Source organism: Leuciscus leuciscus (genome assembly GCF_965113295.1).
Source record: "Leuciscus leuciscus genome assembly, chromosome: 24".
NCBI classification, from domain to species: domain Eukaryota; kingdom Metazoa; phylum Chordata; class Actinopteri; order Cypriniformes; family Leuciscidae; genus Leuciscus; species Leuciscus leuciscus.
In genome coordinates, this window is record NC_138723.1 from 5,856,028 (window position 1) to 5,883,840 (window position 27,813).

Genomic DNA, 27,813 nt, shown 5'->3' on the forward strand with positions numbered 1-27,813 from the left:
CCCACTTTTCTCGAGCCACAAAAGACAGAATTTGAATTATTATTCACTGAAAATCTTCCCCCGCTGTAGCTCTCATATACAATATGGCGCTAGAAGAACATTTTGATCATGAGACACATGACAACCAATGAAGTTTGATGTCACTGAGAGTTAAACTTGACATATTGTGATCTGGGATTTGGGAGCTGCAGTTGAGTGTTCATCATAGGACTTATAAAAACCCCTTATGTTATAAAAGAAAGTGTATTTTAGTAACCGGCGGTTGGAATATGGTGCATAGATTGCATTGACTACTTTGTATGAGACTTTATATCGCTTGGTATTACTGCTGGCTAGTTGGGAGGGGAAGTTTCAACACAAAAAGTGAAGTCAAAAGCTATTTTCAGGCACTCTGCATCACCGTTTGGGTCTACTTTAAGCTCTCCGACCACACCTACAACAATCCAGTATTTAGTTTCTCATCTTCATGGAATTTCGTCACATGGTAGAATTTGATAGACAATGCTAAATTCCTCAATAATCGATAACAATTCCATGGATAAATCAACAGGGCTACAGGGAATGTTCCGGGAGCAAAACAGGTTAACCTCGTGAATTCTTGGTTTTGTCTTGGTTTCCAGTGTGGGTGGATTTATCTATATGTACAATACTTGTGTGGATAGTTTCATCATGTCCCTTATACATATCACACAAACGTCATTGGGTTCACCATCTTTGACAGGTGTTAGAAGATTGAATGTAACTTTACACAGGCAAGGTTAACAATCAAGTCTCATGTTAGCACACATAATGTTGTTATACAGTGTGGACTTCCGTTACAAAGTTCAAAGACTTCCACTGTAAGGGTTGTAATGGGAGATTTTTGATTTTCATTACTTACTTTGATTTTCATTAACATACACTAGATTGACTACTATGTGTGTTGCTGACTATGTGATATAATGATTGATGTGAAACGCCTGCGAAGCAGGAGAAGAGGGGGAGAGCTTTGAAGGCTGAAGCCCTGACCCCTAAGGTCAAAGGGCTGTCCAATTTAGGACTTGCAGACTGTAAGTTAAGCTAAACTAAAGTTCAGTGTATAATAGGATCACTGGTGGAGTGTCTTATCCATCTCTGGAGTTTAAAGAACCTTGGAAGATAACAATAACAGAGTATAAAGACTGGCCTGCCCCTCCCTCCTGGTCGCACTTGTTCCACAGACTGTACTGACTACCTCTGTGTGGCAATTGGGCCTCTTGCAAGATAATAAATTACTTTTTAATGATCATTTGATTCCAGACTGTCTCTTACGCCAAAGATGATTGTTTAGTGAATTAAACTGCCATAACAGGGTGTTACTGTAAAGTTTCTGTTAAAACTAAATGACATTGTGTCACAAATGCCATTGACAGAGTTTAACCTGTATTGAACATTCCCTCACAGATTCAGTCCCATGAGGCATGAGGCAAAGATCAATGATTTTCCACCGTGTCCTTGTGTGTATTCTCACTTTTCAGCAGAATAAAGTCTTCTTCTTGATATTTCTTTCTAAAATGCATAAAAAATATGGGTAGCACCATTCATTAGGCATTTTTGCTATCTAACAAATTATTTTAAACAATAAAAACATGTTAAAGTACCCCTATTATGCTGTTTAAAGGTTCCTGAAACCCATGTTGTGATTGGTCTACTCTGCTCTGATTGGTCAGATGACCCGGACTGTTGTGATTGGTCTACTCTGCTTTGATTGGTCAGATGGCCCAGTCTGTTGTGATTGGTCTACTCTGCTCTGATTGGTCAGATGGCCCAGTCTGTTGTGATTGGTCTACTCTGCTCTGATTGGTCAGATGGCCCAGTCTGTTGTGATTGGTCTACTCTGCTCTGATTGGTTAGATGGCCCATTCTGTCGTGATTGATCTACTCTGCTCTGATTGGTCAGATGGCCCAGTCTGTTGTGACTGGTCTACCGTTTACAGTGCGTGTTGGAAACCAAATCTGAATTTTAGTAAGACTGGTCAGGAAGACTTTCCAGTAAGACCGGTATTACTGACGATTCGTTTCAGGCAGTTCAGAATCACTCTTTCATTTAGAAGACAATAACTTTATTTGTCATACACTATGATCTTTGAAACTTTGCAGACCTTTTACATGCAGAAACAGCTATATTACACACTACATGAAAGATAATATTCAAAAAAACATCATAGTGGCACTTTAAAATAGAATTATCCTGGAATGATTGAATGATGGGCTGAAAGTGTGCTGTGATTAGAAGACAAGTGGAATTTACTTTGTTTGGGGAAACAATCGCAGAGATAAAGATTAGAATTCTTATCACTGAGAGAGTGTTTACTCTGAAAATAAGAGGGTGGATGCTTTCCTAGGACAGATATCGTGTTGTTGCTTAACTGCAAAAGACAATGAGCAACAAGAAGACAAGAAATATTAGTGTTGTGCAACCTTTTTTCCTGGAAATTGAGTCGCAGGTGAGAGGAATATAAAGCAGTAAAGACAACTGACCATCAGCTGGCACCTCTAGGGCTCTGGGTAAAAGCTACATACACAATGTAATTCAGTTCCATAGACTTCAGTGGACAACAGGACAACTAAGTGGAATATACCCCATGGGTTCAACTGTCCTGGTTTCTAACCACAGCGTAAATGATACCCCTCGGCTCACATCTATCCGACAATGCTTCCATTACACAGCAGGGAAATCGCCAAGCCGCTAACATGCTTTCTACAGTGCTTCCCATTAAGATATAATGTCAGAACACAACACCACTTCACCTGTTGATGATTATGTGCAGATAGCTGAATTCTTGTTTCATTTACAAGCAACAGGATATGGATGGATAATTTATAGCAAATACAGTTGTGAATGGTAGTTAATGTAAGTGTAATCTAAGGCCAAAACCATGAGGGAGATGATGCAGTGTCTCGGGAATTAAATAGTTCTCTTTTGAAAACTTAAGTCTAGGACAGGTGTATGACAGATACTCTTTATATGTTCACAAACGCAATATGATTTCCTGGAATCACAGTTTGAAGAGATCCAATACTGTAACTGGTGCTAAAAGAATTTCACAATTTCAAAGAACTAGTTTTTCTTGGAATCTTTGCTCGTTTTCCTGGATGCAATTCACGCCACCCACAACTTTCATATTTTCATAAATGTTTAGATGGAATTTCACAAGCATTGGGTCAGTGTCCAGTGATGGCTTTCCTTTTAACATTTGGATCCACATTTCAGGATATGGTTTTTCAGAGGTCATATTTGTCTAACCTCATTTAGAAGAAGAGGTTAAGGGAGTGTAAGGGAGCGTTCTTTCCTCTATTCTCATTCAGTAATTAGCGAGTGAGTCGACCTGTTGTAAGTGTTGAAACTAAAGGCCACTTTCAATCAATACGATTCTGGATTGAGAGGAAAATAGCTGTCTTAAAGTGACAGTAGTTGTTTGGTAGAGAGAATATACTCTTCTCATTCATCCCCAGTTTCAGCGGTTTCTAATGTTAGTTACGTGGCAGAATCGTTCATAATTCTGTCTAATGAAAATTACACACAAAAATGGTAAGACTTGGTATAACTATATTATTACATACTACAATTTCCAGAAGTTAAGGTGCAACATCTTGATTTCATGAGAAAACGTATTTTGCAACGTTGTAATTTTGTATGATGTGATTAATAGAAAAGCTTTTGATTTGTAATTCAAAAAGTAAGCATAAAGTGCCAGCTGTGACCCTTAGTGGGTTATGCGCACGCCATACGAAAATGTATGAATTTGTCACCAGTTTGCCAAAACATAAAATAGTTATGAATTTGTCATGAAACTGTTGGATGTGCATTTTTAGAGGAAGAATTAAGTGTTAATACATTTTGTGCCATCAGATCTTAGAGAGATATTGTGTGTGTTATGCTGTGTTTGTTGTTTCCCTGGTGTTTCTGGTTTTGACCACATTCTGAGTTCTGGATGTGAGCTTTGGATGATTGCCTGCACTCTTAACTTTTGTTCTCTAAATAAATCTGCATCTTAAATATCTGTCAGCATTGTTACAAATAGTATGTTCTTGATTACATTTGGACTCAAGGCTTTACATGTTTTCTACTAAATGTGTGCCTACAGATCAACCAAAGTCTACAGTTTACAAACCACCCAAAGCAAATTGCATACAGAAATGCCATGGTTTTGGTGGATGGACTTCTGAAATTATGATTATGAAGTCTGCTATTTTAATCTGTGTATTCTGCACAGCCTGTTGTAGATGGACCAGCTGCATCATTATCTGAATACCATATGTATTACTAAGTTCTTGGCCAGGAAAAGCTGAGTTTTCAGCTGAGTGAGTTTCAAATGATTTAACTCTCTGATTAACTACCATAGTATGCATAGCTGGAGAAACTAACCATCGAGTCACGTCTGTTTCTCAAAACTACTGTAACATGGTCACGCCTCTGTCGTTTCAACCACATTGGTCCAACAATATAGGATTGTCATTAATGGCTTCACATGCATGTAGTTGAGTAATAACTATTAAAGATCTCTGAGATGCTGCTGTAGTGAACATGGCACCTAATGACTACTTCACTGTTTTTGATTCATGTCATTTCACTCTATTTGATGTTTGGGTTACACTTTGTTTTGATGGTCCCCTTTAGACATTCCGTTGACTATAATTAATGTTGCTCCTACATGTCAACCAACTCTCATTAGAGTACTATGGCGCTTTTCCATTACCAGTACCAGCTCAACTCGACTCGGCTTGCTTTTCGCTCCGTTTTCAATTGCAGATAGTGCCTCCACAATAGTACCTGGTCGTCATAGCGACGCCGCAGGAAACTGCCGTGACGTAATCTTCTACGCGACACACACCCGCTACCCACACACACAGGACAATGGAGGAAATCGAGTGTATGCTGTTTTTGATCCTCGGGATGTGGCTGTTTCTCACAATCTCTGGCCAAACTATTTAAAAATGGCGGGGTTATTCAGGATACTCCGTCTGACGCGTGCAATGATGACGCAGTGAATAATGACGATTCTCTCTGACCAATCAGCAGTCTGCCGTGTTTTCATGTCACATTTTAGTATCGCCTCAGCTCGCTCAGAACCTCGCCGGAGGTGATACGAAAAAAAGTATCTGGAAGCAGGTGCAGGTACAACTTTTACACAGTGGAAAACCAAACAGATTCGAGGCGAGCTGGTACTGTGTAGTGGAAAAGCGCCATAAGTTACAATATATAGATACAAATGTATATATAAATAGAATGAAAGACCATACTGAATGTTAGCTTGCTTATTGTGCCCAAAAAAATGATCAATTTAAATCCATAAGCCATTTAACTCTTTCCCTGCCATTGACGGAATTTTACGGTTTTCTGTGTTTTCACTGTTATACGGCAGGGGGCGCTATAACACATCTTCTGATAAAGGGATGAACACAGGGGAAGCAGAAACAAGCGATATCATATATAAGCAGATGCACATCAATATTAAACAGCATTTAAATCAAAACTGCCTAATGTTACTGAATGAAATGTCGACCCAGGACGAGCTACGGGACTGTGAAGCTTTAGGGGTGTTGATGGACTCGATCTACTCCATCTGTGTTTTCATCATCATTCTGAATCTGATCTGGATGTAGTCTTTGACAAATCACGATTCTCTCAGCTCTTTGCTCAAAATGTTGCTTTTTTTCATTAAAACTTTCCCACATTCAAGTGTTGATAAAAAGGAATGCATTAAACAAACAAACAAAAAAAACAGTTTTTTTTGTTTGAAAGTCTGTTCTTTCTTTTGACATATTGCATGTTCAGATATTCACACAACAAAATATTCTGGGGGCCATGAAACTTTTGTGAAAATGATTAAAAATACCGTTGGGGAAAGAGTTAACAAGAAACTATGTTTCTAAGCGCAGCTGGAGAGCTGTAGCTCACACCATGTAAGTTTGCGATGCTGTTTGCGAATATTCCTTGGAACTATGGTTTCGGGAAACGCTAAATCACTGAACTATGTTGATGACAACAGAATTTGTGACCATAGTTGGCATAGTCCGATGCTTTCGGGAAACTAATCCCTGCTCGGTAATGTCTGTCATTCGTTGATCTTTCTTTCAGTTTCTTCACACAGTGAGTCTGAATCACATCCGTGCTAGACTGTGGTGCACTGTAAGCGTCGCTCATGGATCACAGTGTCTCAGGAATGCTGACCATATGAGAATTTGCATACAACCTGCTTTCTCCTGATCAAAAAGTTGTATTCCATGTACAAACTGAGCAGATTAAAATGTTCTATTAAAATCCAGCTATTTAGAGGCCCTTCCAGAAACAACAACAACAATAACAACAACAAAAAACTATTACTGATTAGATAACAGACATGCCTTTCTGAGAATCCTTCAAATGACATCTCAGTGCCACTATAATCAATAAACTCCCATCAGAGTGCATTCGCATCTCAAACGCATGCGTCCATCACACAGTGTATCTAATGCTAACTGAACTGCTAAAGTAAACAGCCAATAAGAATTAGGCCAGTTGCTATAGAGTTACAGCATGCATCATAGTTCACATGCAGGCACAAATCTGTGTGTTCTTTGAACAGATGTGCATGATTAATTATCTCGCGAATAATATGCAAATGTGTCTGTTTCACATGCACTTTATTCGCACAAGACACAGTGACCGATATTCACCTCTATAACAGGTGCAATCTTACGTGCAATAAAAAAAGAGGTCACCTGGACTGGGGCAAGGGATATCAGGACCACTGCAGCTGCCCCTTTCAGATTTTGATTTAAGCAACACTCTTATTAATATTTATAGACAAAAGACACATACAGTAAATGAACAACCAGGTCTGTAATGTGTAGCAATTGATGCCAGGTCTCTTATGCCAGTATCATATGTTGTTATTGTTGACATGTTTGTAATGATATAGAAAGCAAGGTTACCTCTCACCAGTGGACAGCATGAAGTGTGTATCAGTTCCTCAGCTGTAGGTTGTAAGATGAAACCGTCACTGTGCGAATATTGTGATACGGAGGAGTCAGTGCGTCAGTGCATCACCTCTCTCAGATGCACGCGCTGCTGCAGCAACTTTGACATTGAGCGCTTGCTGCTTTAACGCACTGGCGTCCAGCTCGCGCGGAACGTTATGACATCTCTCTCTCGCTCTCTCTCTCTCTCTCTCTCTCTCTCTCTCTCTCTCTCTCTCTCTCTCTCTCTCTCTCTCTCTCTCTCTCTCTCTCTCTCGCGCGCGCGCGCACACACACACTCTCTCGCGCGCTGAGCACGCGCCCGCTGAATAATGAATGATTAAAGCAGCACTGGAGCCGCGTGGACGTTTCTCTCTCGTTCTAGTGCAATCAGGAACTGATCACAATGAGTCGAGCGCTTTGCTCGGGTTACAGCTCTCCTATTCAGTCTGGCCCTCATCCTGCCTTTGTTTCCACTCCAGCAAACAAAAAACGCAGGGGGTCAACAGCGAAATATTGAAAGCCGAGGGCATTTTTTTTTTTTTTGTGAGTGGACATTCTCTAGAACAATTAAGTTGCGCAACTATGTCCCGCTGCGGACTCGTTAGAGGAAAAGTTACAAGCCTTCAAAGAATCTGAAGAATGTCTTCATCACGCATGTCTGGTGGAATCAGAACATTCCTCCTCAGCGATTTATCAAAGACGTGTGGTTTGAAATGACTTTAATTAATGCGCGGTATTTGCAAATGACGAGAGGGTGGATCTCAAAAATATAAAAAAATAAAGTTAAATAAATAATATTAATGAATGCATTACAGTAGTGAGAAAATAAGTAGAATACACATTTAGAATAAAATAATGAGGAAATTGTCATGAAAATAATGTCACAATGCAATCAATTTATGTCTTACTCATATGCTTGAATTCACGCAACATAGGCTAGCCTATAATTTATTATTTTCTAATGTTTGATTATAAGGTGAAATATGAACTAGGCATGTTTTCGTGAGATCCAGCCATGATGCATGACAAAAAATACAGTATAACTTCAAATACGATCATGCATTCATATTTGAACTATACTTATATGTAATTTTATATATTTAATATATGTAAATATACAGTATATAGGGAAGTGCACTAATTTCCTGTGGCGCACAATGCTGCTATTCCAGGAGGAAACAGATTGTCCAGTTTACCAGTATGTATACCCAGTGTCAGGAATACTGTCCAGATGCAAACAAACCCATTCGCATCCTACATGGTTTAATGCATGTGAAAGATGCATCAAAATGACATTCTGAATGTATATTACAGGTGGCCCTGTGAATGTGATCAGACTCACCAGAGGGTCTGAAGATCTTGCAGTGGCTGCAGGATACAGTCCATTCTCTGCCGTCAGCAACACTGATCGCGCCTTTTCACCGCCTGCAACAAAACATTACACAATCACTCATTTATGAAGCGCATTATCATAACTCAAAACAACCATCCATCCATCCATCTTTCTCCTGCCCGATGCAGGTTTGCGGAGATTCCGGATTTAAACAACTTAATCCATTTACTGTAGGCTATACTGGAATCATGCCGACATATAAAACAAGTTATTGACTTTTTTTGAGTTATTATCAGTGTTGGGGAAAGTTACTTTTAAAAGTAATGCTTGACAATATTGCATTACTCTCTAAAAAAGTAACTGATCACTTTATTTTACACTGTTTCATTGTTTCAAATGTTAAATGTAGTTACTATAATAATAACTACATATTATGCATAATTACATGCAAACTAACCCTAAATCAAACCAAACCCTAATCCTATGGTATGATGAATTATAAGTAAGTTAATTAATATTACCCAGTACTTACATGTATAATTACAGTGCAACAAAGACACCTTAACATAAAAGGTAACAGTTACTTTTTATGGAAAGTAATGAGTCATGTCATGTCATTACTTTTCTTACCTGGGCTGGGCTTGCTTGCATGTTTTATAATAATAATAATAATAATAAAAAAATAAAAAAAAGTTATATTTTTGGCAAATGTATTGAATATGAATGAGCCTCGGGCTGAAAGAAGTGCAGATTTACACCAGTACAGTAGATCACACCAGTACAGTAGATCACACCGGTACAGTAGATCACACCGGTACAGTAGTTATTCTGTGTTGCAGAAGAATAGGATGCATTTTGCATATTCGTAAGGTTGAATTGGATCATTGAAGGTCTGCAGCAAAAATATTGGTTAATAAAGTGAGATTAAATGCATAAAGTATATTTTATACTTGCATAAATTATAGAGTTATTTGCGTTTCCCCTGCTTATTTGTGTGCAACAGATGTAAACTGATGCTATGCTAACACTTCATTTTAATGTCCGTTACCCATATTACATGTAATTACTATAGTGATAACATAAAATTATGCATAATTACATGCAACTAACCCTAAACCAAATTCTAACACTTATTATATGATAAGTACATGTTGTTAATTAATATTACTCTGTACTCATTTGTATAATTACACTGTAACAACAACACTAAAGTGTAACTGAAGTATTTAGAGAGGAGGATGTAAGGTCACATGTGTTTATTATAGCAGCCCACACACACACACACACACACACACACACACACACACACACACGTCATACCAATCCCAGAAGACTTTGATTCTTCAAAACCAAACCCAAATTAAGATATTAGGGTCTAAAAGGGTCTTGGAGGTGTTGAATCCATAGGACATGATTGCTTTATACGATGAAGAGATTTAATTCAGGCTTTTATCTAGATGAACGGAAGACTTATGGGTTTGGAATGACGTGAGGGTGAGTAAATGATGACTGAATTAACTAACCCTTTAATCCTATACATGATCATGTTTGTTCAAACACACTCTCTATAATGGAGGAGCTTTGATAAGATTTAATCATCTTCTCTAAATGTGTGTTCTAGTATATTCTCTCAAAGTCTGTTTGTAATCAAGTCAGAGAGTTTAGTTCAGACATAACTGATAATAAATAATAATAATTATTATTTTTAGTACTGGCCATGATGACGATATTAACCTCAATATTCTGTTTTCCTCTCGTATCTTTAACTGGTCATGAGTGCCTGCTTGTCTTGAGCGGTGAACAGGGCCGGCCCGCGGCATAGGCAGTATAGGCAAATGCTAAGGGCGCCACTCATCCATAGGGGCGCCAGAATGAGTGAACGAGTGAATTTTTTTTATATTTTTTTTATATAATAGGCTACTATTTTAAAACCATTAATTCGAAATACTACCAAATAAAAAAATTAATAAAAAAAAAGTCCGGCTCTTCAATCTTCCCCCGCCCATCGAGTGCTTGAAGTGCGTCAGAAACAGAGCGCGCGCGCGATCAGTTGTTGGTAATTTGTTGTGTAGCGTGCGCGACTCCGCATCCAATGTAGACAGCACTGCTTTTGTTAACACACAGCTCGTAGAAACGGGCCTGGCAGCTCGCGCCAGTTCTAGACGCGGTGAAAGTTTCCTGATTGTGACGGAAGGGCGAATTTACATGACATATTATAAATGAGCATAGTCTGCGATAGATACAGTGCCAAAAAGAAGAGAAGAGGATAAAGACAGAGGTAAAGTGATGTAGTGAATGATCAATTTATTGCATAGGAGTAAGATACTATAATTTCATGGCAGTTATTTTTACCTTAAACTTAATGTTAGCAGTTGTTCTGAGTTCTGAGTCCCCAGACTGTGATTTTGTACAATCATGTCAGTTTTAAGACGCATTTTTTATTATCACTTTTTTATTAATGTTTTACTCTACAGTTGTGCAGTTTTTGGGGGATACAGTACAGGCCAAAAGTTTGGACACATTACTATTTTTAATGTTTTTGAAAGAAGTTTCTTCTGCTCATCAAGCCTGCATTTATTTGATCAACAATACAGAAAAAAATGTAATATTGTGATATATTATTACAATTTAAAATAATTTGTTTTCAATTTATTATACTTTAAATTATCATTTATTTCTGTGATGCAAAGCTGAATTTTCAGCATCATTACTCCATTCTTCAGTGTCACATGTGACATCCGGTCTATCACATGATCCTTTAGAAATCATACTAATATGATGATTTATTATGAGTGTTGGAAACAGTTCTGCTGTAATGTGTGTGTGTGTGTGTATATATATATATATATATATATATATATATATATGCTAAATCATGAACACAATGACAGGGTGAAATGGGCTGTGATGCATGGGGCGCCAGGTAAACTCTTGCCTAGGGCAGCAAATTGGTCAGGGCCGGCCCTGGCGGTGAAGCTGTTTTACTCCAGGTCCTGCAAACTCTTCCACTCATGTTTCTGCTCCACACATGGGAATCTTTCCTACAGTTCTTGATATCAAGATCCAGCTTTGCCACTCAGGACAGCGGAGGGACTCTTGATTATGTTTAAAAATGCTTAACATAATACAGATTTTGCAAGGGGTGTGTGTGAACTGAACTGCATTTTCATATTTTATACACTTGTCAGAAAAAAATAAATGGTACCCTTGTCTATTTACCCATATAAAGTGCATTTTAGTACCTTAAAGTAGTAATATGTACCCTTAATGTATACTACCATTAAGTTTTTTGGGTAAATAAGCTACATCTGTCCCAGTGACAAGCAGGTGTACCCCTAAATGCATCATTTTTTAGATATCTTTATTGCTCTGTCCATAAGTGTTTCAACTACTGCAAGTCCTTTTTTGAAAAAAAAAAAAAAAAGAAAGAAGAAGAATCCTGTAAATAAGCCGTTTGTCACTGGACAGGTTTATGTAAATGAGGAAGGACTGTTGTTATTCTTGGAAGGCTCTCTGACTAATGACATTATACTGAACGTCTTTAATGATGCTCTCAAATTGTAATTACAACAAGTTGTGACTCAAGTGATTTTGAATAAAAAATGGATGTGGATGTGTAAGGCGATTCAATATTTTTTTGCAATATATATTAATATTTATCTGAGATTCACTACCTGACAAACACAGGAAGATTTGCAATAATGCAACATAATATAAAGAAAATCTGTAGTTTTACACTGTATACAAAGTGGTAACCTGCAATCTAATGCATATGAAAAAAAAAATTGTTGGCATAAATTAATGTATGTTGATTCAGTGATATATATTTAGTAAAAAAAAAAAAAAAAAATTTTTTTACGTGAATGAAGTGAGTTACTTTTGATTTTACCGGCAATTTCCATGTGCACTTTTCTGATAAATGTGCTTATTGTAAAAGTATCTGGAGGGAAGGCAGCTGAAGACTCAACTGATGATTTTACTCAAGTAACTTACAGTACGTAACCTGTAGTTATCCGTGAGCACAAACAGTGGATCATCCCATGGTCTGAACCTACAAGCTTTCAGTTACCAGCGCAGATCTTTAACAACTCAGTTACAACACCCATAGTATTCAATATGTTATAGCAAACATGAAGCGGAGGGTATTAATGCACATTAGTAAGTTTCATAAATTTTGTGTATTCGTTAAACAACTAGTATATAATATCTTCTAACACTTTATTTTGATGCTCCACTTAGACATTCCACTGACTATAAGTAACATTGCAACTACAAGTCAATCCAACTCAAACCTAATACTCTAATGACTGAGTTGACATGTAGTTGCAAAGTTACTTATAGTCAGTATGTCTAAAGTGGACCATCGAAATAAAGTGCGATCTAAATTCTTTGTGAATGCTGGTGTTTAAGAGGTTATGAGGGAAGACTGTCAGAACTTTGTATGTTATGAAATACCGTTCTTCAAAGTATCAATCATCCGTTCAGGCAAACCATGTTGATCATCTAATATTTAGCCATTTTAAAGATTATTTGTTTTGTCCCAGAGTTTTGTACCAGTTGTGTCACTTCCAGAATCTAGTTACAGTTAATATTGTGCAAAATGCTTATTTCAGATTCAATTGAATTATATGTTGACATTACATTGGCCACCCTGCTCTCAATGCAATATGCTCAGCGAATAATTGAAACTGAAGATGGAGAATCAGGCTATAATGAAATGAAATGCTGATTATAAACACATAATATGTACATAGTTAAAGGCTTGAGTGTGTGTGATGCCCTTTGGTGCTTATTACAGTAGTAAGTCATTAGATTAGCTAAATGAGAATGTCAGTTTTCCACTAAAAACATCATTGAAACAAGGAAGATTTACTGCTTAAGCAAGACTGTATCAGCTCATTTTTAGATTATATTATATACACTACCGTGCAAACGTTTTGGGTCAGTACTTTATGTTGAAAAAAACTGTTTTCAACACTGATAATAATCATAAATGTTTCTTGAGCATCAAATCATCATATTAGAATGATTTCTGAAGGATCATGTGACACTGAAGACTGGAGTAATGATGCTGAAAATGCAGCTTTGATCACAGGAATAAATTACATTTTAACATATATTCACATAGAAAACAGCTATTTTGAATTATAATCATATTTCACAATATTTCCACTGTATTTTTGATCAAATAAATGCAGCCTTGCTGAGCAGAAGAGACTTCTTTTAAAAATATTAAAACATCTTACCGACCCCCAACATTTTCAACAGTATCTCTACATATACCATGTCCATAATATTGTAAATAGCCTTTTTAGCAGGTAAAATGATCTTGTTATAAGGATGTTTTTACTGAAAAACAAACAGAAATATACTTAATATTTACATATTTCAAATATGACACTCCTTCTGTTGTCAGAGTCCAGGGTTATAATCCTACTGATATGATGACTCTTACAAACCTGCGGTGAATTCACAACTCCTCAGCTTTAACTGTGAGCGAGGGAACAGATCTGGTGAGGGTTAAACTTGCTGTTCATGCAATCTGTGAAGCGGGACAGACACATCAGCATCTCATTCACATCTGGAGAGAGTAGCTCAAGACTGTAGTTAGTGCTGCCCAGAAACATGTGTGAGGAGGGAGGATGAGGTTATGGATTGAGGGAAGTGGTAGTAATGTCCCGATGATGGGAAATTAGTTAGAGAAAGAACCATAGCACAGACACAGGAGGGTAGGCACATTGGAAAAAATGCTGTTTATTGGACTAAGTATACCATACAAAGGAAAAAATAAATAAATTAAAGCCAATGTTACAGCATCGGTGCTGGCAGTCCGTACTGGAGAGAGTGTGTGTGTGAGAGAGAGAGAGAGGAAAAGGATGATATGATACAGAAAGAGAATGTTATAATCATTAAAAAAGATAAGCAAAAGTGGAACAATTAAAAATTACACTTCAAGATTACAAAAATACAGCAGAATCTCAATTAAGAAGCACAGCAGTAATTTCATGGCAGATCGAAGTCCAAAACTGAATTGACTGTTCGGCAGTTTGAGGCTGAAAGATCCTGATAGACAACATGGACACTAGCCTTATTGTGGGATCATAAATGTTTTAAGTAGCTTGGTCATAACTACATTGTGTAAACAGACTCAAACGTGAAATGCTCAGCCAGTCTTAAAGACCCCATGAATTAAAAAAAAAGTCCAAGTTAGTTCGCTTCGAGACCATTAGTGTGTGCTCATAAAGTTTGAAAACATTAACATTTAACAGATACACGCATTTAAAAATGTGCTGAACAAGAATATTGATGACTTGTCTTGTTCACGGGGGCCTGGACAACAATACAATAAAATCCAATGTTAAATAGTATGTATTTAATATACTTGGAGAGAGCTAAATGCTACCATTCACCTCAATGGTAGTTACTCGGTTGACGCATGTTCGGAAGTACAGTATGCAACCCGGGAAGTCAGTTTTTTTTTGTTTGTTTTTTCAATCACATCTGCAATACATTTTCAATAACTAGTTACTCTACAGCTGCAGGAAAATTCAACACACTCTTATGGCAGGTCATAAATATTTTGGTGCTGAATAGCAAATCTGTTCACGCCTCACTGACTGTTCGTTTAAGCTGAATGCTTATTCTAAAAAAAATCCTGTTTTTATAAGAATCAATTCATACAAAATCAGCATGTCATAACATTCAAGTATTCTCATGAGATCAGGTAGGAGGTGCAGTTATAGCATCGACCAGCAGGGGATAATTGCCAAAACTATCCAGTCAGACCCTGAATCCTTGGTTTTGGTGGGCTGTGACTAGCTAGTCAGCTGTTAGCTAACTTCTGGCCCAACTTCCTGTTTCAACAGGAAATGTCAACTCATGAAAGCAATTTCATGGGGTCTTTAAGCCTAAAAAGGTGAACTGTGATTTTGTTTTGGCACTGATTACAGAATCATTTCAGCTACGGCCTTAATACAAAGCATTTTAAACAAGTTATCTATAGCATGTCATTGTATAATGAATTTCATCGGCCATTATACATTCATTAATTCTGCATATTTAACTTATTTTGGCAATTATTGATTTATCTGCATTGTTTCTGGGAAATCAATGAATCAAAGATCAACATCAGATCTAAAAAAAATAATAATAAAAAAAAGCCTAATTCAGCACTCAAAAACTAGTTTTTAAATGACATGTTCTGTACATGTATAATTACACCCACACTAATGTAGATTTATCTTCTTTTTTGACTGGGTGAAACATATTTCAGGTACTGTGAGTTATGCCTGGAAGACGGGCAAAAAGGGCCACGTTTTACCAATATCTTGACCATATTTCATATATTTGTTCACTAATATGAGCAGTGACAGTAAGCTGGCTTTTCATTTCCCCATCTGAGTATCATTTGTACAAAAAACATGATGTTTTATGGCACTAAAACAAGTTCTTCAGTAATGTGGCAAGACTTAGAAAAATGAATACAGAAAACAGCAAGGCAGCTGGTATTAGTGAAAGAAGAAGAATTTACTTAGAAATAAATAAAATATGTCCTTTTATGACCATACTGAGAAGTCTTGGCATCTAAGTGTGAATATGCAAACAATGTGCATTATATTAAATAAACTTTCAGGTTTCAATATAAATAAGTGTGGATTAAACACTCATTTTGAGTGGGATATATATATATATATATATACAATCTTTATCTACAGGCATATTAGATATATGCAGCCGTAATCTCTGTGATTTATGAATAATTATTCATGTACAATAGTAATGTTTCTTATATATTTCTCTCACTGCTTAACCTGTCACTTTACATCAAAGAGGATGAATGCCTCGGTTGATGCATGCTTTGAATTTGAGTATCGAAGTTGAGAGCAAATGGACCTAAATATATTTAGCACCTTGTTTACTTCCATAGTGCATGTAATCGAGTGTCTGTCTGTGTCACGGCAGAGCTTTCATTCTCTGAGAGGTTTTATCAATGCACACATTGGCAGTGCTGAGCTTGATGTTGTTCTGTCTGAACTCTGTTTGAACGATTCAGCTGATCTGATTAGCAGTCGAATCTGAACCCTTTTTTATAGTAAGTCTGGTTAATATTCAGTGCCTTTTTTGGAGCTGAAAACATAAAAAATCCCATCAAATACGAGGATACAGAGGCACAGAAAGGCAAACGTCTTTCGATGAGATCAGTTGAATGCGAGCATATGTACATTTGTCTCTATTTGTTGGGAAAAATAAATCTGGATCTGTAAACAAAAATATCTTTGATAAACAATGCTTCTGGTAATTGTTAAGTAATTTGAAGGCTTCGTAAGGCTACCGGACAACATAATAATAGTCAAACATGCTTATGTATGGATCTTTGTGTTTCCATAATGTGAATGATCAAATGGGATAGACATTTATGGACAATATTTTTTTGTAAAATCAATGCTACACCATTGTATGAAGTTCTATGAAATTATCCAACCTTATATATTGGACTTCTAGGTTGAAATCTTCTACATTTACATACAATTTTTTGGCTTTTTCTTCTATATCTCAAACGATAATTACAATAAAGAATAATAAAACGTTTTTTTTTTTTTTTTTTAATGGGGCAAAAGCTTCACGTACACTCCTAAAAATTAAGGTTCCAAACAGGGTTTTTCCCCCCGATGTGATGCCATAGAAGAACCCAAACAACCTTTTAATTAACAGTTCTTAAAATTTCTTTTTTCTAAGTGTGAAGAACATTAAAAAAAATCTTTTTTCACTATAAAGAATGTTTTGTGTAATAGAAAGATTCCATGGATGTTAAAGGTTCTTCATGAAAGCATCAATGCCAATAAACAACTTTATTTTTAAGAGTGTGTGATACGCTCTCGGCCAATACCTTGTCTTCAAAATGTTGTGCAACCTTACACCAGGAGAACCAGACGATCTGTGGAAAAGAAAGAGTGAGAAGCGTACTTCTCTCACGTCACAGAGGTGGAGGTGCTGTTAGTAACAGGGTGAGATTTGTTTTTTAAAGGAAGGCAGAGCCTTGGTGAATGTGCTCCAGGAAAAGAGAAGTTGCGGGAGAAAGGTCACATGACAGCACAGCACTGGCAGCGTTTTTTCTTTTCAGTACCTGTGGGTGGCAGTTCCTTGGTCGAGCTTTCGTCTTTGCCTTCTGAGGACAGTTCAGAGGTGTCGGACAGAGGCCGACCCGACACGAGGTCCGCGGCGTTGCCGTCGACGGTGGACATATCGGTGACTGTCTTCTCCCGAAGAGATTTCTCGTCATCCTCGTCGATGAGGACGATCTCGGCCTTGATGGTGCCGTCGAAGCCGAGCAGCTTCTTGGACTCCTCCTCGTCCTCAATGCTGTGGTAGCCCATGAAGATCATGGTCACCGGTTTGTCGGCCGAGGCCTTTGGCGTCTCCATGACCTCGCCTTCGTAGCCTTTGCTAGGGGTTTGTTTTGTGTCTTGCTTGGCCTCTCTGGTGCTCAACTGTCCTCCCTTTGGCTGTGGCTCAGCCGGAGTGACAGTGACTCGGCCGACGTCATCTCGTTGTTGGGTTTGGCCGACTTGCTGCATCAGTTGGTCCACCTGTCCGGGACTCCAGGGGTGCGTGCCGTTCTCCAGTGTGGTTGATCCCGCAGAACGCACCTCATAGATCACCTTGCGGCCGTCGTCGTAGACTTTGACGCCCCTCTGGTGAGCGTCCCGTGGACTGACTGCTGAGGTCGAGAGGATCTTGGTGGCACCCGTTTTCCGGTCCTTTTCGACATTGATCTCCATGGCGTATAATGCTTGGGGAAGAGTGCAGACGGTTGTGGGTTAATGTCTACTCAGGGTGGTCTATCATGCATTACTGAAATGTGGCATGCTTATTATTAATGGGTTTTTCAGTGATGTCACTATGCCCATGCAATACTCGTACAGTCTCATAAATTGGCATTAAAAACAGAGGCAGAAAACAAATTCAACCTACCCTTTGCACTGTTATTACGCTGTTGCCAGTAACCGCTGTATGCTGACGTAAGCTTAGTCGATGACACAATCTTTGGAGTTATTGGTAACACTTTATTTTGATGGTCCCTTTTGAAAACTCTGTTGAGTATAAGTAACTTTTTCAACTAACTGTCATTAGAGTATTAGTAGACTGTCTGCTTAATATCTGTTAACACTTTATTGTGACGCTCCTCAACAGACATTATACTGACTAAGACCCTACCAGTCTACTAATACTCTACTAACACTATAATGAGAGTTAGTAGACTTGTAGGTGCAATGTTACTTATAGACAGCAGAATGTGTTCCCCCCCTTAAAACCAGTGATTCTAAACTGGAGGCTTGCAACTAAAAATAAGCCGCAGGGAAGAAAAACAATGCTAAATGCATATAATAAAATGCAACTAGCCATGTAATTGTGCATAGTTAGGGCAGCTAAAAAATATCCTTGTGGAAAAGAACAGTAACTGTACTGTAGTGCACTTGCAGTGTCCTTCAAATCTTAAAAGTATATACAGTATATTTGAAAAAAACATTAATATATTTTAAATGAACTAAATTGCAACTTCATCATTGCAAATGTGTAATTGCAAATATATTTAAATACATGACATACAAGTTTAATAGAAATTACATTAAAGTATATTTTAGTTTTCCGTAAATGTTTGTCAGTTCATTCTGCAGCAACTTTAACCATATTTCAAAGACAATAGAAGTAATTATGAAATTACTTATAACAATGCATTTAAGTCCTATAAGTGAGGCAAAAATAGCGCACTAAAGTTCAGCTAATTGCATTTAATATAAATTTAAACTACAATACATTTTCATGCATTGCAATTAACATGCATCTAAATGTCCAATAACTTTTCCTGCACATTCATCTGCCGATTGGTTATACTGTGTGGCGAGTACTAATTAGGTCCAGTGTCTGTTGGTAAATCACACTTCTGCTGTTGTTTATGCATTTACAAAAATGTATTTTTCCTACTTAGCCGATGTCATGCTAATAACATTTGCATATTGATGGACCCATGCAGTTCACAGCAATACTTATGAAGTCCTTCATATTTTCTTTGACATTTTAAACGATGACTAATTGTGGTACTTTCACAACTTGGTGTCCAATGTAAAGTCTACAACCATTTGAGAACCACTGATCTAAACCTTATATGTAAAGAAATGAAGTACTTGAACGGATGAAGAAGTATACCTGAAGAATTTCAGCTGATTCCTTGATTTTATTCAAAGCTGTTCTGGAACAGATTTTTCCCCCTGTACACTCATACCATTTCTCTGCAACTGATGGAGTGAGACCTGAACTAGACATGCAATAAATGGTTACGGCAATGGACTTTTCCACTCATCTCCATCACAGGCCTATTGTAAGCTGAGCTTCTCTGAACTGGTCATTAGCACATGCCCAACAAAAGCAGTTTAAGCCTTTGATATGTGTTTGAAACCGGTGACCGGTTACCCTACTGTACATAGATTATGGAATATGCCATCCTCGCATGGTGAGTAACTGCGCCATCTGTAATCTACATAACCATACCCACTTTTGGCCTTGGCCCAAACCCGTGACCAACCCCAGCCCCTCCCACAAGCCCAACAAGCACCTACCAGATTTTCTTGGCGGTTGTTGATCCCCTGAAGCTGAGATGGGAGTTTGGGAGTTCAGTTCTGGGAGGTCCGGGATCTGGGAGCAGTTGTAATTCACCGCATCTGTCCGGTGGAGAGCAGAAGAGACACTAAAACTAGATTCCTGTGTTCAAAAGCCCACAGAGTTTGCTCCCTCCCCTTCCAATACCCCATACTAAACTGAGTGCCCCTCTCTCTCTCTCTCTCTATCGCCCCTTTCCCCCCCGTGAAACAAGCTCATTGCTTAGACAGCAAAAGCAGCGCAAGTGAATTACAGCAAAACAATGGTGGCTCTGGGAAACAGGGATTCACTGTGAATAGGTGGATCAAGGTAAACAAAGTGCAGAGTCATTGCCATATGTGTGGAGTTCAATAGTCCAGCTGAGGCAAGAGGGAAATGGTCCAAGAGGCCAATGTTGGAAACCTCTGTCCCACAAAAGGATGCAAGAGAAGAGCATGTTTTGAGTGACTGTCTACCATCGCACTGGTACCTTAGAAGTAACTTCCATGACCGAGATGCCCATGAACTAGGCATGAAATGTCTATGTTGTATTGAGACTGATTTTGGCACTACAGGACAAACCCCACCCCCCCCACCCCCACATCTAGTACAATACTGTATGTATTGCAAATGACTTCCATACCTCCATCTTGATTCTGAAGACTCTGTAGAACAAAAGAAGAAAAGATGATGATTAACATACTTGTGCTTTGTTACATTTTTACACACAGTGTTTCTTAAATAGCTGCATTTCTCTAAATTACTGCATTACTGTTACATTATTTAGACTTTTAAAGACAAAGTGTGTAATTTCTGCATGACTATTGTGACGAAAGCGTATGGTAACACGTTATTTTGATGGCCCACTTTAGACATTCTACTAACTATAAGTAAATCTGCAACTACATGTCAACGAACTCTCATTAGAGTATTAGTAGACTGTCTGCTTAATATCTGATAACTCTTTATTGTGAACAGACATTCAACTGACTATAAGTGACTATATGTCAACTTATTTTACTAACCCTAACCCTAACCATAACGTAACAGTCTACTGATACCCTAATGATTGATAGTTGACATTTAGATTGGCATGGGGTACTTTCCATAAGATCATCTCTCAATGCAAATCTCACCAGCTATTAGGCTAACTGAAATAAAACCATGCCAATCTCTAGGTATGGTGAAGGCTCTGTGACGATGTGGGGCTATTTTAATTCCAAAGGCCAAGGGAACTTTACCAGGATGCATAGTATCCTGGATCCATGAAGTAACTGGCCTTTAAAAATAAAAATCTGCCTGCCTCTATGGGAATTTAACATAGGGGTGTCCAGACTTATGCACCCTGTATTTTAAGGAAGAACATTTATTTATTTATGATACATTATTCATTCACAAAGAAAATTGGTGTCCTTAAAGGTTGGATTTCTCCAAATTTTTTAATTAAGGCATTAAGTTCAATTTCCAAAAGATGATTTTTTTCCCTCTTTTTAGTCAACTTTAGCATGGGTGTCTAAACTTATGCATAGCACTGTAGTTGCAAAGTTACTTATAGTCAGTAAAATGTCTAAAGTGGACCATCGAAATAAGCTATTGGAAAAATTATGACTGTTTTAAACAAGTTTTCAGAATTATTCCTCATCTGATATTGGAAGGGGTAAAAAAATTACATACTTCTCTTTCACATTTAAAAAATGTCTGCATGCCATAATGTTAGATAACAAAATATCAATCTGTAGAAGTGGTTAGCATGAACAAATGAGAACTAATTTGGACTGAGCTATTTTTGTAATTACTGGATTCAAGGTGCTTTTTAGTGGATGAATGAATATGTGTTCAAATCATGTGATAACCTCAGGATTTCTAAGTTTCCGTGTCCGTGAGAAATCATTGTGGATATTAATAGAGCTGTCGTATTTATTTATAGGCCAACCCTGAAGACTCTGGTTCACCCTGGTTCCCTCGACAGAAACCCAGTAGCATTTTTCATTGGCTTTTGGATTATTGCAGAAAATAAGCTCTGTGATCAGCAAAAGTTTATGATTCTTGCACAAGTTTGAATAGTTAGAAAAGAGCGCGAGTATAAACGCAATGAAGCTGTAAAAGCAGACAAGTAGATGCATTTTCCTGTTTGGTACATTTCATGACCCCAACAACCTCTGTAGTCCTATTGATCAGTAAAAGCATAAAAAAAATCACAAGTTGGGTATTACTGATACATTTTTTGTTATAGAATAAAACATGAAAACCAGAAGTGCAAAAATGCTAGTTCATTTCCAGGTTTTAGGACTCGTTCCTGCAGAGTTCTATGGTTGCATGTCAGTAGCATGAACTAAATACCATAGTCTTGTATTTACAATAGAACATGTAACGATTTAGTTTCATAAATTGATTAAAAACATAAAAAAGCAAGAACACACTTGATGCATGTTCTTTGTTCATTATTTTGTAGAAGTGTTAAAACATTCTTGCTGTATTTTTTGTAGTTAATTAAGAGAAGATTCATCAGCACTGTGATCTGAGTCCAATCTGAGGCTGTAATTATGACTCATAAATGTGAACTTTCCCTGAGGACTCGAACACACCATTAGTAACCCTCAAGTTCAAGAGTAACCACAGTTGTAGTCCATCAGTTTAAATGGGTATTTGTCCTGTCATCTATTAAAATAAATGATACTTGCTTTGATATTTTGCAAGGATATTCAGACATTTGATCTGTGTCTGTCAGTTTCCGAGGCCTCTCTCTCTCTCTCTCTCTGTGTTCTTCTGTGTTCGAGGATCACTTGCCTTCTGTAGATCTTCAATAGATCTCTCCGTTTCCCGCAGTCGCTCTCTGAGAACCTGCTCTTTAGCCGAGATCTGGGATTCTTCGTTCTCCAGAAGACAGATTTCTGATTCCAATCTACAAAAACACAAGAAACCATAACAATCCTCTTCTTTTTGAATTCAATACATAAAATTACTGAATTTAATTATTCATAACATGCTATATAAATTCCCAGTTTCCAGATGAAATTTAAAGTTTCCCAGACAGCAATATAGTGTTGGCCCAGATCCAGGCCACATCTGGTACATATGGGCCGACACTACTGTATATTGTTGTCTGGGTTCACCTGGAGATCAAGTGCATCAATAATGCAACTAGAGATGTGAAGAGGTTGCATTTTAACCTCTGAAGTACACTATCATATAACAGTTTGGGGTTGGTAAGATTTTTTAAAGTCAGCAGTATTGTGAAATATTATTACAATTTAAAATAACCCCTAAATGGACATGGTGATGGAAAAAAAATGCGCCAGATAAACTTTGCATTCGCTTGCAAAACGTTTGTGTTCTTTTCGAGGGAGTTTTTTTGGAACCATGTTGTATGGAAAAAGGCGGTCTAGACAATCTACTAAAAGTAGTTTTGCACCCCATGAAAGAAACAAAATCAGGCATGTCAGTGCTCTTTATTTCCTGAAGAAAAATCCGAAACATAAAACCTGTTGACTGTATCAGCGCTTTGAACTTCTTCACAGCATGCACACGTGTTGCCCGCTGAATGAAATCATGCACTGGAATGCACAGATGTGTGCACACATTCTGGAAATGAATGAGACACATATCCCTTTAGTGCCAATTAAGCCACGCATATTCTCCTTTTCCCAGCGGACTCCATTCTCACTCATTGTGAATGCTGGCAGCCAATGAGGAAGCCGCGCTGCCTCCGCCCAGGAGAATTTCCTGCTATTGTTTGGATCACTGAGGTTACTGGTCTGCAATAACAAAAGAGAAGGAGCCTTCCCACGATTCCTGACAAATATCCCTTCTACATAAAGACATGTGCTATCTGTGTGTACAAACATAATGGATGACCATGAATGCATCAACATGAGGCACTGTCTGAACTTTTCATTTGATTTGTACACAACACGTCAAGATCAAATCCAATTAAAGAAAGCCGTTTGGTTGTCTATAGTCTGTGGAAGTCGGAATGAGATGTTAGACGGGATGACCCTGCTCCCCCGGACCCTAAAACACCACAAAAGCATCACAAGAGTAACCCATACAATTTGTGTGGTATATTATTATTATTTTTCATTTTATGGAAAAGAGCAGAAAGATAGAAAGAAGGAAAGACATATATATATGTGTGTGTGTGTGTGTGTGTGTGTGTGTGTGTGTGTGTGTAAAATATTAATATTTTATAAATGTATTTGTAATATATATATATATATATATATATATATATAATAGTAATTAATTTTAAGGAGCATTCCCAGACACCAACATAAGGCCGGATCTGGGCCGGATTATGTTGCTGTCTGGGTTTCAACCCAAAAATGAACAACTATTTCTTTAACCGTTAAATAAATAAATAAATAAATAAATAAATACATTTTAAAAAAAGTTAAACATAATATAAAAATAATTATAAAGTAGATAGGAAAAGTAGATATGAATAGAAAAGTAAAGTACAAAGAACTGGATCATCAAATTAATCTAAAGAGTCTTTAATTTATGGGAATGTCAAAAGTTGCTACAATTTGTACGTTGACAATTTTAGCTGCACTGTCTATAGAAGATTATTTTGTTAATAGTGTCAATAAAAAAACCCGAAACTAAAATATTAGAACGAAAAATTTGCAACTTGCTTTCTTGCAAAACTGGAGAGTCAGGAAGAGCAGGAGTGGAGCTGTCATGGGAAGGTATCAGAGAAAGTCAAAGAGCCAGCGCTTCAAGGCCATCTAGTGGAGGAATCATGACACAATAGCATCATCAGTAATCTTACATTAGATTTGTGTGATTCATAAAGGGCGACTGGATTAGTTCAGTTTTTTTTTTATTTGACTGAATTTCATAGGGTAAGTTCATTTTTAAATGTGATTTCTGTTATGGCACATTGAAGTCTTTTATTTAAGCTATTAAAACTTTACATGATTATTGACCAGGGAAAAAAGAGATTTATGACATAAGTTCATAAAACACATGCGGTATGGGGTAAGTTTTCTCAATAGGAACCTGCTGGCAGTGACGAAATATGAAACACTAAAGGAAAAATGCCATTTTCCATAATATATGTTTTGAAAATGAATTAAAGGCTTTTAAATTAAATTAAATCGCTGAATTAATTGAATTAAATCGCTTTTATAAATAATACAAAATATGACACACAAAACACAAAAAATATTTTTGAAAAATGATTAATTAATCAATAACTGACATTAGTTAAAAGTACTCTTGTTTGTCATTATGGTTTTATTGTGTTTTACTGTGTTCAGCCAACAGCTATTACACAATACAATGATTTCTGTTTGAAATATTAGTATGGAGAACACAAAAAAAGTACAGAATTCACAAAACGCGCACACACACATGCATATTTTCGCACACACACACACACACACACACACACACACACACACACACACACACACACACACACACACACACACACACACACACACACACACACACACACACACACACACACACACACACACACACACACACACACAGAAAAAAGCCACAAAGACTTGGAAAACGAGGAACAGGAAATCTGCATCAACATCCGTAACTATGAATTGAGCGTCTCTGTGAGGTGTGATTATATATACACTAGTCCTTTCACTTGCTATATGTTTTCATTAATAACTGCTAATGCAGCACCTCCATGTGTAAATAACTAAAATAAGCATGAAAACCTTGACTTGAACCACATTATTATCTAGTGGATTTATCGGTTATTCAATATTCATGTTATTTGTTCAGTCATAGAGAACTGGATCAGAACGATCCTTGAGTCACCCAGCCTGTGAGCTCCAGTACGATGGGTGTCGACCACATGACTCATTCAGAAAGCAGAATTTTTGTGTCTCCCTTTTTTTCCTTGTTCCGAAGCGTAGTCAGAGGTCAAGAGTGCATCTTCTGGTGTCTGATGAGCTCATCCAGGCCTCACACTCACACACACACATCACTTCCTGCAGGATTCCTCATGCCACATCACTCTCTCCTGTGGGATCTGAGTGTAAGAAGCGATTCCCACTGTTCTATAGTCATTCTTATTAGGTTACTTTACCGCATCACAGTAAAAATGATGTAATATAAATTATTTAATGATTTTATTAATAAATTAAATTACAGTACATAAAACAATTAAGCTTCAGTCACATTTACTGTTGTTTGGTGAATTTTTGTGAAAAACCCAGTCATTTCAGTTCAAGTTCATTTCAGATCCAGCCATAAGTTCAAGTTAGTCATGTGAATTTGCCATGTTGACCAACAGAAAGCTGATTGGTTAGAAAGTGACTTCTTCATACATCGTTACCAATTTTTAGGAAAGTTACTTTTAAAAGTAATTCATTACAATATTGCGTTACTCCCTAAAAAAAAAAAAAACGAATTCTGGAAGAATTAACTACTTTTGTTTTTTAATAAAAAATAAATAAAAATAAAACATATTTTGGCAAATAAGGGCCTTTCACACCAAAAGTGAAATAAAAAGCATCAGGCTGAAGGAAATGCAAATTCACGCCTGTACAGTAGAGGGTGTTCAACACTCTTAAATAAAAATAATTTTATTTAAATGAATTATTTTCATTTGAACTGAACTGAATCAACACTGAACTGACCTCAGCTGAATATTTGTCTTTTTAGAGCTGCTTTACAGCAGAATTTGATCTCTGTTTGGAAGAGTTTGCATATGACAACTTCGAATGAAATTACATTCAACCAACAAACTACATTGAGTAATTTAACAATTTGTAGCAAGTCGCTACAACTACTTGAGTTGTAGACCAGGAACTAATTCATCTTATCTATTTCAGTTCAAATCCACAGCTATCATAGCACATGCTTAAAATAACTTATTTAACATGTATATTTAATGAACAAGTAAGATCCGGCATTAACGCAGTCATTGCTAGATGACTTCACAGTGCAAATAACTTCAACATCACAGAAACTCTTTTAAATGTCAAACATAACTGCAATAAACACTAACAGGACTTTCCCTTCACTAAAAAATAAAATAAAATAAAAATAAAATAACAACATTTATTCAACATTTATTCTCCTTATCCAGTCCTTTGCAAAGCATGCTGGGATCTAGAAATCCACAAGTTCCTACAACTTAAATTACTGAAACAGTCAATTAACTCAGAAATTTGAGTTTAAATTACACACAATATTAAGTTAAAGTCATGATCAGCATTATTATGTCAAAAGAACTAAACAAAATAGTGTTTGCAACTTAAAATGTTTAATTAAAACAATAAATCAGCATTTTTGACTTTGCAACCATGCATTTATTTAAGTTACAAGTATAACATTATGTATTTTATAAATTGCTATAGTATATAAATAAAAGTTACTTGATTTGAATTGACATCGTTATAATAATAATAATAATAATAAAACAAATGTTGCATTATAGTTACAACAATTCAAAATAATGTCCTAAAATAGGCTCAGTTTTGATTAATTCAGATCTTGGGTTGAAATGTGATCAGGGCCTGTTGTTTGTGAGATTCACCATTTGCAATCATTACAAAATCTCCGCTGAGCATCTTCACTGTAACCTCGGTGTAAATCATCATTGTGCAGCGATGTCCCTGCACTCAGACCGAGTTCATCATCCCCCCGCTCCTGTTCCCACGATAACACATGACGGAGCGCTTCCTGTCCAGTTTACCAGATGTCAAATCTAAAGGACCCTGAGGCAGATCTCTGGGACTTCTGTGTGTTTGTCCTTACCATAATCATGAAACGACAACATTTGATTCTTCTCTGAGGCGTTTGCAGACGCAGAAACCTCTCGTTTCTAGGGCAACGCTCATTACGGCACAATGAATCCATGTGTGACTTTGTGGAGCAAAATACTGCATAAATTTAACTGGATGTTC

At 37.2% G+C, this 27,813-nt stretch overlaps 1 protein-coding gene and 1 long non-coding RNA gene across 5 annotated transcripts in view; one reads left to right on the top strand and one right to left on the bottom strand.

Annotated features, from left to right (window-relative positions):
* The window catches only part of palm2akap2 (PALM2 and AKAP2 fusion), a 246,809-nt gene that overhangs the window by 38,886 nt on the left and 180,110 nt on the right, over positions 1-27,813 (bottom strand). For 3 of the 4 annotated variants that reach the window (XM_082157648.1, XM_082157646.1, XM_082157647.1), the window contains 5 exons: positions 22,718-22,832; positions 20,574-20,595; positions 19,912-20,013; positions 17,421-18,086; positions 8,306-8,388 (listed from right to left, as the gene is read on the bottom strand). In XM_082157648.1, the coding sequence (XP_082013774.1) occupies positions 8,306-8,388; positions 17,421-18,086; positions 19,912-20,013; positions 20,574-20,595; positions 22,718-22,832 (988 nt within the window). The remainder of the gene's footprint in view (positions 1-8,305; positions 8,389-17,420; positions 18,087-19,911; positions 20,014-20,573; positions 20,596-22,717; positions 22,833-27,813) is intronic. The other variant, XM_082157649.1, reaches the window with a different exon arrangement.
* Positions 182-5,731, top strand: LOC309489149. The gene is made up of 2 exons (XR_014202352.1): positions 182-1,802; positions 2,163-5,731. It is a non-coding gene; the product is annotated as an uncharacterized lncRNA (long non-coding RNA).